General features: G+C 41.0%; 1 protein-coding gene across 8 annotated transcripts in view; it reads right to left on the reverse strand.

Moving 5' to 3' along the window:
* Positions 1–12,018, reverse strand: part of TPD52L1 (TPD52 like 1) — a 106,654-nt gene that overhangs the window by 38,115 nt on the left and 56,521 nt on the right. For 7 of the 8 annotated variants that reach the window (XM_012475712.2, XM_012475715.3, XM_012475719.3 and 4 more), the window contains one exon: positions 3,393–3,508. In XM_012475712.2, the coding sequence (XP_012331135.1) occupies positions 3,393–3,508 (116 nt within the window). Of the gene's footprint in view, positions 1–3,392; positions 3,509–3,771; positions 3,909–12,018 lie in introns of those variants that run through there. The other variant, XM_012475713.3, reaches the window with a different exon arrangement.

Raw genomic sequence — 12,018 nt, forward strand, 5'->3', positions numbered from 1 at the left:
AGCAATTCTCGTGCCTTAGCCTCCCAAGTAGCTGTGATTACAGGCACGTGCCACCAGGCCTGACCAATTTTTGTACTTTTAGTAGAGACAGGGTTTTGCCATGTTGGCCAGGCTGGTCTCGAACTCCTGACCTCTGGCGATCCCCACCCCCCACCCACCTCAGCCTCCCAAAGTGCTGGAATTACAGGCGTGAGCCAAGAGATTCTTCTTTTAAAATGCTGAATTTGTCCAAGATGTAAGCCTTTTGGACATTAATGGCTTATTTTACATCTACCAAAAGAAGTCTTCCTCTTGCCAGCACTTGGTAAGCACACAAAATGGAGTTTTTGTGTGCTTACCACACATTTCTCATAACTCCACAAAATGGAGTTATGAGATTGGCTGAAGTCTAAGGACAACCTCATGGGAATATTATCGACAAGATAATGCAGGATAAGACAGAGGGGAGGGAAGAGAAGGAAAGCTGGGAGGAAGGAATCCAGCATAGCCAGAAAGCAACAGGAGGTGTCAACCTGAAATGATAAAATGGATCAGAATCCAGTTTAAGAGTTAATCCAAGTGAAAAGCTAACTATAGACATTTGAGAAATACAGACTCTAAAGGAATGGGGTAAGTGCTCTGAAACTGAAAAGTTAAGGTCTTATTTATACAGGCAGAAAACAGCAAAATTTAATAGGATTACAGCACATTCCATTATATGGCCGGTTTATGAGTTACAGCAATTTGATTAGTTACAGCTTGTTTTCTTTTTCTTTTCCAATTTAGAAGTATATGTTTAACATTCCATCTTAGACAATCTAAAGTGTTTGTGTAAAAGTAGAAAGAAGAAGTTAATCTATAATAAAGAGGTCTTCTCTGGTGCCCTTTAGTCTCTTAGAACATTTTAGAAAACAGTGTAGGTAACTAAAAGGCTAGTCTATAATCAGAGAAACAGGTTACAGCTGCTTGTTATGTGACTCGGGTCCCGTAATTACATTCCTTTAAGGCTCAAAATAATTTAAAGTTCCAACAGCTTTGATTTTGAATTATTTATTTCACAGAGGAGATGAGGAAAGTAGAGAGAGGTAAGAAACAAAGAGGAGCCTGGACACCTGGCACACTCAAAAACTCTTTTCAACAAAGCAGTCAGGGGTCAGAAGTCCCTGTACACACAGATCTTGCTTTGGATCATGACCACAGTTGAGGGCCTGACTCCAAGGCCATCATCTAATAGGCTGTTCTCCGAGGTATCTTTGGTACCCAAGAAGCTAACAGACCCATTAGGATCTTCCCTCAGACAGGGAGAGGAGTTGCTTATGAGCAGGGGCCCATAAAGAATCTCTGGAGATTTGGGACAGAGGAGCTGACTCTCTGTAGAATGCCTCAGTTCTTCATAAGGCCAGCAGTGAGACTGCAGAGATGCCTTTCTGTGTGTCGTTGTTAAAATTAAATCCTAGCATTGAAGGTAAAATCTGAATGCATATAGGATATTAAAGAACTTGAGTTCCTGTGTCCACACATCTGCAGGCACACTTGTAAAAGGCAAGGAAAGCAGTTTTAAAAACAGAATGAGCATAAAGCAGAGGTGGCCTGACATGGAGGAGGAAAAAGAGAAATGTGAAGAAGAAAATTCACAAAGATCCACCTCCTCTGCTTTTCACTGGGTCTGGGGCAGGCAGCTGTGCTCATGTGCCTCTGGAAGACACGATGCTACCTTTGGCAGCATGAGGTGCTGCTTCATCTCTGAAGAACCCAAAAATAAGGGCCAGGAAGTGTGGACGCTAGTGCAAAACATGAATCCTGGTAACCTGAACACAGTAACAAAGGGTCTGGTGTTATTTCCTGAAGTCAGGCTCAAAATCCCTTAGGAATGAAATGTGCTGGAAGTATATTACTACGGCCAAATGAGACGGGAATTTCCGAAAACACTTCTGGCTTTTTATATTCATGGGGCATCCATTTAAAACCAATGCTTACTTTTTTCTTGATTATAAAAGTAATATCATGCTCACTGTTGACATTTAGAAAATAGAGAACATACAAAAATCAACATATATTAGCATATGTATGTATGTATACCCCAGTAATCCTAAAGCCCAGAAAAATAAAAATCAAGGCGTTTTATGGCAACTGGCCTGTTATAGACGTTGTGCCTGCACTTAAACTAGCATTATCACCGCAGTGGAGTGAAGTTTTAGCTGAGACTCAGTTGGCTTACCCCAGTCTGCAGAGCATGACATTTGGACCCTGCGGTTGACGTGAACTAGTCATGATCCAGAATTTCAGGCCATAAGAACATGTGGAGTAAGTTCATTCTCTGTTGATGCTAACTTTGGTCTGTGCACTGCGGTATGTGTAGCCACTCAGCAGTCACAGACAGACCCAGCTAAAGATGTGACACACCGTGCTTACTGAAACCAGAGGAATGTGCTGCTTTTTTATTTTGAAATGAAATTAATTTGGGAGTGTGTCTTGTAAGAGCACTTGAAAGTCTTTAACATTATTCTGAGCTGTCATAGACAAACATTCTCAGGAGGTTAGAACTGAGTTCAGAGTGGACAAAGCAGGAAGAGGGTAAGGTGGAGCTCAGAGCTCTGTTCTCAGCCTGTGGAGAGGGCAAAGCAGGAAGGCAACCTTGTTTCTGAGGGAACAGGATCTTCCCGGCCTATGAGCCAGGACACAGAACAGGGAGGGAATGTTGGCCTTGGCTCCTCTGGCTCTGCTGCTTCATCCTACTCAAGGAGCCCTTTCTACAGCATTCTCCTCCTAGAAAGTAAAGGCTTCTCAGAAAAGTGTCTAAAGCAGGTATTGCAAAGAAAAGGCTTGAACAAAGAGTTGTATTCATAATGAGCCCGACATCCTCCTCCTCTCTAGGTCCAGATCCCCACAGCAGCTACACAAGATCTAACGAGGCCTCGATGAAGCATAGCTTTCCTCTCTCCCTCCAGAGCTCTGCCAAAAAGTATACAACTTATAAATTTGGTTGCTTCTATGATTGACTTTTTCATTAAAAAAAATTTCAAAATAATTGTTGAGCTAAGTTGCTGACCTAAAACCAGAACCAATCTTCAAAAGGATCTTGCACCTATAACATGGTCTGGAATGAATTCCATCAGGTTAAGTGATTTATTATTCCCATAGTATTCTGATAGTTAAAAAGAATAATTAGTGCAAATTTAAAACCAGTTTTTATTGATGCTTAAGCAGCACAACGAATCATTCTACAACTGTAATCAACAGGTAATAGACAACATTAGAAAAATGCCCTGAAAAAAGGCATCATCTTGCAATGTATTCATTTATACATTTTTATTAAATGAAAGACAACACAATTACAATATGAGACTTGTATCAAACTGATAACTCTCAAGATCCAGAGATAGAAATTGCAACAATAAGATTACTAGACATACCTGCACTAACTCTGCCTTTAACTCTTCCTTTTCCTCCTCAGAGAGCATGCTAGAGTAGTCAGCACTGGCTACTGCGTCTTCATCTCTTCCTTGCAACGGTTCAGTCTCCAGCAAACCTTTAGGCAAAATTGATAAAACAGAATGCAATTTTTAAAGTGAATTTAAACCAACTTCTGCTTCCACAGTGTGGAGGACTAGATGCACTGACAGACCCTCCCACTGAAAAACAACCAAAAATTCCAGAAAAGACAAAAATCCTCCTAAATGTGTGATGAGCTCCAAGAAAGTAAAAAATACCAAGAAGCCAAAAACATTAAGAGAAAGTGGGAAGGCAGAGATGTAAAGAGGACAAACTTTGAGGGAGGTCTACATTCACCACCTTGGTGAATTCCAGCTCAGCTCTTCACTGTCTCATGGGGTGCAGGGGCAGAGGACGAAGCCCAAGGCCCACCCATGGAGACGAGTTTAATGTGAGACTCCTGTATAAATTGGAGGCCCCACAGGGCTGCATCCTGAGAGTCAGGTGAACTAGAAATAAATAACTTAATTCTTCACACAGGGATCTGCAAGGCAAGTTGCCCATCTTGAAACTCAGCACTGAATGGACAGAAAAAAAATCCTCCCCTGAGAACTCATGACCCTGAGTGGGACTGCATGGGAAAGCAGCTTGCAACTTAATGCACACTCCCTGGGTGGTCCAAAACAACCTCAAGGTTAGAATTTAAAATATGAAGGCCTTTGCTTTCCACTGCAGATGTGGCTAGAAGTAGCTGGAGCTGTGAGGAACCATTACTGATAAACCGACTCTGGCAGAGGATAATATGGGAAGAGCTGGGGTTCTCAATGCCATCATTGTACCCCAGGATAATCCAGAATAGCTTCTAACTTGTTATATGAGATAAATGACTTATCGTTTAAAATATGAACAGTTTCTTGATAGGGCCCCTCAACATCTGGCTGAGTTAAATGCCTGTGTTCTCCGGGGAACCCAGGAAACAGGCCCACACTCCTAGGAAACTTCATCTATGATGTGATTCAAGTCAGAGCTGGCATTTACACCTCTGCAGAGAAAGGAAATGAGACAGCCAAGTACAAAGGGGTTCCTGGAGAAACTCCCACTGGCCTGCTCACTGGGAGAACAGGTTGAGCCATGGAAGTTCCTGCCAGAAGTTCCTGCCGTTTGCAGGGGGTGGGAGCCTGGCCTTCCTTGTTCTGGGGTGGTAACCGAGAATTCCATCTGTGAGATGGGGGCTTGTTAACAGGAACCTCTCTTGCTTTACTGAGTTTTTCTTTCCCTCTTTGCCCAATGAATTCCATTTTTCTCACCCTTCAAAGTGTCTGCAAGCCTAATCTTTCATGGTCGTGTGACAAGAACCCCGTTTTTAGCTGAACTGAGGAGAATGTCCTACAACAGAAGGGTTTTTAATAAATTGTCCTAGAACAGTTATCCCTATAGAAAAAAATACACTGGACACCTTTAAACTATTCACAGGGACAAAACCATAAACATTTTAGAAGACAATCTAGGAGTTCATGTTTCTGAACCTCTGGATGGGAAGGGACTTCTTAAATAAGACATGAGAAGGCAAACCATGAAAGAAATGATGAATAAGATTAAGAATGTCTCTTTATCAAACACACTACGTGGAAAATGAAAAGACAAGCCACTAACTGGAAGACGATATTTCTCACATATATAACTAAAAAGATTTGTTCCCAACATATACAGACTTCTTACAGACCCACTTTAAAACTAGAAGTAATCCAATAGAAATACGGGCCAAAAGACCTGAACAGACGATTTATCGGCAGAAATCACAAATGTTAGTAAACCTAAGAAAACATGCTTGATGTCACTGATGCTCAGGGAAATACAAATTAAATTATTTCAAGCTCAGTAGATTACCAAAAAATTACAAGTCTGACATTACTAGTAACTCTCAAGATCCAGAGATAGAAATAGCATCAATATGTTGCTATTGTTGGTGACTATGTGAAGGATAGAAACTCTCATATACTGCTGGCAAGAATATAGTTAAAAATAATTTGAAAATGATTTAGTATTATCTACTTTTTCATTTGAAAAATCTATTTTTATCTATTAAAACAGAACATCCACACACCCTACAACCCAGCAATTCCACTCTGTATAGACCTGAGACAATCTGCATGAGCATTAGATATTATACATGCACATCAGAGGCCATTAATGAAAGCTTTCATAGTAGCAACAAACTGTAAGTTACCCAAAAGTTCATAAACAGGGCAATATATAAGTACACTGTGGTGCATTTCCACGAGGAAGACTTGATAACAGCAAAATGAGTGGACAATGACAATACATATTACATGGATAAAACTTGGAAATAAGATATTGAGTGAAAAACACAAGTTGCAAAAGAGTAAGTATAATTTCACTTAAATGAGGTACAGAAGCATACAAAACTGAAATATTACTTAGGAATTAAATTTTAAAGAAAAGCAAGGGCTGGGTGTGGTGGCTCAGACCTGTAATCCCAGCATTTTGGGAGGCCGAGGTGGGAGGATCGCAAGGTCAAGAGATCGAGACCATCCTGGCCAACATGGTGAAACCCCGTCTCTACTAAAAATACAAAAATTAGCTGGGCACGGTGGTGCCCACCTGTAGTCTCAGCTACAGATGCACTTGAATCATCCCAAAACCATCAGGAGGCTGGGTGGGGCAGGAGAATTGCTTGAACCCGGGAGGCGGAAGTTGCAGTGAGCCGAGATAGCGCCACTGCACTCCAGCCTGGCGACAGAATGAGACTCTGTCTCAAAAAAAAACAGAAAAGAGAGGCAATAATAAAAAATTCAGGACTGTGGTTTTCTCAAGGCAGGGAGAAAAGGAGAAAGGAATGAAAGATCTTACCATAGGGCAGGGGTCCCCAAACCCTGGGCCACCGACCAGTACCATTCTCTTACCTATTAGGAGCCAGGCCACACCACGGGAGGTGAGAGGTGTGTGAGCTGGCAAAGCTGCATCTGTATTTATGGCCACTCCCCATTGTTTGCATTACCACCTGATCTCTGCCTCCCATCAGATCAGTGGTGGCATTAGATTCTGAGAGGAGAGTGAATCCTATTGGGAACTGTGCCTGGGAGGGATCTAGGTTGCATGCTCCTTATGAGAATCTAATGCCTGATGATCTGTCACTGTCTCCCATTTCCCCCAGATGGGACCATCTAGTTGTAGGAAAACAAGCTCAGGGCTCCCACTGATCCCACATCATGGTAAGTTGTGTAATTATTTCGTTATTACAGTGTAATAATAATAGAAATAAAGTGCACAATAGATGTAATGCACCTGAATCATCCCAAAACCATCACCAACACCCTGTGTCCATGGAAAAATTATCTTCCACGAAACCAGTTCCTGGTGCCAAAAAGGTTGGGGACTGCTGCCCTAGGGGACTCTTTCAGGATCAATGGCCATACTCCATTTCTGGATACTGAATTTCTGTTCATGAGTATTTTCTCCACTTTACCTTTATATTGTAAATATTCTTTTGTGTACTTATAATTATTTACTAAACAAATGAAAATGGATTTTGTCTGAAGTCAAAAGAGAAAGGTAAATATCCTACAAAATCAGAACATTTTAGATAAAGAGAAGAAAAATATGGCTCAAGTGTGTATAGTTCTGAAGCTGGCCCTTCTCTTGAATCCCTGGTATTCACATCCTTTTGTCTGAATCAATAGTGTGCCATTGCACCCTGACATCACTGCCAACATGCTAACACACAGTAGTAAACATGGCGTATTGCTGACTCACATTCATCATCTCCTCATCCCTTCTCTCTATGCCAGAAGCCAGTTTCAATGGTAAGTAATTTCCTTTTTCATAAGTATATCTCGCCATCATAGAAGATAGTAAGATAAAATTATCAATTATTAATTAAAATCAATATTAATCATATTACCCAGATATTAGTATTTTGTTCCTTCCTTTCCAGCATTTCTTCTGAGCATAGGTGTTTAATATTTTCTTATATATATGCATTGAATTTACTGTTATTTATTTAATAGGATATCATGAATATCTTTTCATGTCTAAAAATATATATGTACATTTATATAGTTTCAATGGTTGTGCATTATTTTGTTTTATGGATGATTAATAATTTACCCTGTTTGCTGGGAAGCTGCAGTGAACATCTCCTAGCTAAGTCATTAAGTACCTCATGATGACTTCCTATACATTGGATTACTCAGTCAAAGGGCATGGACATTTTGAAACCTACTGACAAACTACCACCTGGAAAGGCTGTACCAGTTTTATGCTATATCAGCAACCTATGAGACTATAGACTCAAGAGAATGTAAAGAACAGACTCTTGGTACAACAATGTGATTTACAAGTCATTTAAAATTTTAGTCAATGCTCTAGGATAACTATGTAAACCAGAAATTGGCAGCAATTCCAAGCACAGCTATGAGAGATAGACCCAGAAGGTAAGCTCCGCCCCCTCCGCACTGGGGGTCAGGAGACAGTCCTGTGGAGTACTGCAGCACACTGTGAACGGCACCCCACAGCCTGGCCCAAGGACTTACAGATATTGCTCAAACTTAGTTGGTTTGAGCTCTTCCCCTATTTCCACAGTGTGAGAAGACATGGTCCAGTATAAACAATAGTTCCAGGTCCTTAGACTTTTCAAGACATCAAACATCTTTAGTACCTTCTATATTCTAGGAAGAAAAGAAAATTCAAAATCCTGTTTAACTGGTAATACATGAATTGGGAACCTTCGCGTGAATCTAGGGAAAGGCAGACCCAGCACCCAGCCGGTAGCTTCCACTTTTCAGAGGGCAAGGCGTGTAAGCCTTATAAAGTGGGAAACTCTGAACTGGCTTTCAGCTCTGATGGGCCAAACATCCCACTCCTCAGAAACAGAATGAATCCTTCAAAGTCTCACTGCCAGAAACCACCCATTCAAGAAACCTGCCCAGAGACCAGGTTGCCAGTTAGTCTTGGTCTAAGTTCCTCTCAAACTTTCTCTACTTAGGCACATAATTCCCTGTTGCATCTTGTCCCAGTGGGTGCTCTCTGAGTTATACACAGGGTGTCACATAAACACAAAAAAAATGAAAACAAGACCTGCTTTTTTCAGCAGAATATGTTCAACTCACTGAGTTAGGAAAGCAGCAATCAAATGAGGAGGTCAAAGGATAATTCCAGAATCAAGGAGTAGGTAAAAAGAGGAGCTCGATTAAAAAGGTAATTAACCAGTGAAATGAGGTCAAAACCAGGAGTGAAAAAAAAAAAAAAATGGTAAAAGATATCAAGTGACAGATGACGATGCGAGAAGGGCAAGAAAATAAGTATAAAATTACCTGGTTACCATGGAAGCAGATATTAGAAAAATTTAAAATGTATTTTTCAATGAAAGCACTTACCCATGGGCAAATGCTCAAGAGTCACAGTTTTTAGCAAGTGCCAGTATATTATGAACCAACTTCATGGACGTGGTTCTCTTTTCCAAATATGCAAACTGTGGCCCCCTCTCTGGCACAGAAGAAAGAGCACTCTGATGGGAGTCAGGAGATCTGGAATTCTAGTTGTGGGTTTGCAATTAACTAACAGAGTACATTTGATCTCAATTATCTCATCTGTAAAATGGATACCTTGTAGGATTGTTGCTAAGGTTAGATGATGCTAAATCAGATGATATACATGAAAATGCTATAAAATTGTAAAATTTTCATACAAACTATAGCAGTATGAAACTGGGGAGTAATAATTTTTGAAAGTATGAATGTGCTGTATTCTCTTTGCCTCTCCCCAAATCTAGTATTTTCATAACTGGTCTAAGGCATCCACCTGCTAGTGGCAGGACAGAGAAGTTAAAGAAGCACAAAGAAAAGGTTAATATTTAGGATTCTGGCATTAGACATTGTACTTACTAACAAGAAATCAGCTTTGCAAAACTAGTGATTTTTGTTTTTGGAAGCAATGTTCCACCTATCATTATTTCTCTCTTGGCATAGCAAAAGCCAAGCCCAGGACATCCAGCCCAAGCCGTTCCCCTTAGATACCCCTTAGATATCTAGGATTTACCAAGGAGGTATTTGTCTCTGGTTCTGTCCCTGGTAGATGGTGGGAAGAGGAAAGGGAGAGAGAATGAGAAGGGAAAAGCCCTGATATGTGTATGTCCAATCTTTCTCTTTGGGCATTGGCCCAGAAAGTATGAAATGTGTCACATTTATAGAGAAATCTGCTGGAGATTCTGTTCGCTCCTTCAGACCCACTCTCTACTCTCCTCCACCCTTCCGTGTGCCCAAAAGATGATCTAAGGGTTACATCAATGTGATTCCCTTACCCTTGGTCAATGGGGAGCCCCTGCAAGACACCGGAGGGCAGAAACCAGTGTTTAGCAAATGTCTAGTCCTGCCTGACTCCCTCCCTGCCAGGCTGCATCTTACAGTTTCAGCTTTCAATTACCACAGGCCAAAGCTCCCATTAGGTAGCTCCCTTCTACAGCTCAGCCATTGCCTGGTTCCAAGAACTCTCCTCTGACCTAAGGACTCTATTGACTTCTTATTGCAGCTGTTCCAAGGTGCTTCAACAACGCTATGGATTGCCCTTAACTCTTGTCATATTTCTGATGGCCCATTCATGAAACTTTCTGGAATCAGGCAAACCTTTTGGGCATGTCACCCATCTTCTGCTTTCCGGGTCCCTGACTGGTACAGAAGCCTGCCCCAATTTCCTTTCTGAACTCTAGGAAGGAATATCCTTCAGGCTATCCCACACTGACCTGGAGCACAGCCACAAGGCTGTAAACTTGGCAGGTCCAGGGATGTTGGGCAGAGAGGCCCCTGGTTATTTAATTCTCCAACTCTCTCTTTTGCAGTCAGTTAACCACGGATAGGATTCAGAACTTCTCACAGTACTTAGGGAGAAATTTGCCGCCTCAGCAAGAGGTTGGTGTCCCTGCATCAGGGGCTGGGGTTACCAGAGGACAGATGGAGGAAGTAGAAAGAATCTCCCACCAGTGAGAGCCAAGACAAAGCTGAATCAGCTCTGAGGGGCTACTGAACCCTCAGCTGAGGGAGACAAGATCACGAGTAGTATCTGCAAAACACTTCAGGACCAGAGACCATCACATTCCCAGCTTCCTGAAGAGCCATACAAGCAGAATACAAGGCACTGCATGGTCCTTCAGGCTTCCACACACCAGACATGCCAGATGCCTCCTTAGCTAGGACAAAGGAAAAGGGATCTGAAAAAGGAGAAATCTGAACTAGCGGATAACTTTACTGGGGAAATGAGTAATATTTAAAGAGGTTTTTAAAACAATTGCATTGGAATGGACTAGGCCTAATATTTTTTCCCACTACTCAAAGCCTCGGTGCTCATACCCACACCAAGTATAGGTTAAAAAAATTGAGCACATATACATATACCAAGCTGTAGAGTCAATAAATGTTGCCCCTCGCTACTGGAGTATTTGGCACTTAAAGACAGCCATTTTACTCTTTCACATGCAATAAAATATATGGAATTGTTTTAATAAAGATAACAAATAATCATAGATCTGATTATAATGCAGTAATTGCACTTCACCGTTGGCCAGGTGAGGTCTGTGGAAAAGTAGGCCTTAAAATATTTGTCAAATGTGACCACGTGCCTATTTTCACTATACCTACAATTAGCCAGTGATGACTCCATTTAAGTCGCCCATGCAGAGCTAAACAACAACACGAATTGAACCAGCTCCAGCTGAGAGGTCAAAATGGTCACAGTGCTTTGCTCCCAGCCTTGCGGATGAAGACCTGCATTCATGGGACCTGGGGCTCAGTCCCAAGTTGCTGGGCTTTAACTTAAGCTAATCTAGCTCCAAAGCCTATGCGGCCCTTCCCTGTCTTAAATCATTTGAAGGATGTAGGCAAAATGTTGGCAAGTATGAATCAAGAGATGAGCTTTAAAGTGCCTCCTTCAACCTTGCAATGAAGTCACTCATTGGCATCCACACACTTACAGCGCATGCCGGCAAGCACTCCTGTGGAGCAGGTGATGGAACAATATGGAGGGCTGGGAGCTAAAATGATTACAAACCATGATTTTGCATCAGTGGCCATATCCTGCGTTGTTGGCAAATATGTAAAAGTTACAGAATTGCTTTTAAATAGTAAAATAATCTTGCACTGCATTAGATAATTAAATAAATTCAACTGTGTAACCAAGCAAAGGGAGAAAAGCATACACTTTCAAAAAGAATACAAAATTACCCTAGGACTTAATAAAAGAAGGAATGCAATAAAGTAGCTTACATGAAAATTTTCCATGTTTTAAATAATATATTTAAGACTGTTATGTTTATGATTAATTATATTTTCTTCATGATGTTTGGTAAAAATAACCTCACACATTCCTTAACATAAAACTTCAAACTATCTACATTTATTCCCCAAGGGAAAAATTATTGAGCTCATCGTATTACTGTTGGATTTATGATTATCTTTAAGTGCACAAAAAATCTAACATAAGACAATTCTAGGTGGAAATTAAAGATATAAAACAAGTTTATTTTTTAGAATCGTACTTTCTATGAATTTACTAAACTTACCACATTAACCTAGATATTATTTCTTAAGAACTTCCAAC

Source organism: Aotus nancymaae, unplaced genomic scaffold, assembly GCF_030222135.1.
Source record: "Aotus nancymaae isolate 86718 unplaced genomic scaffold, 86718_ANA_hifiasm-v0.15.2.pri h1tg000040l, whole genome shotgun sequence".
Classification (NCBI taxonomy): Eukaryota; Metazoa; Chordata; class Mammalia; order Primates; family Aotidae; genus Aotus; species Aotus nancymaae.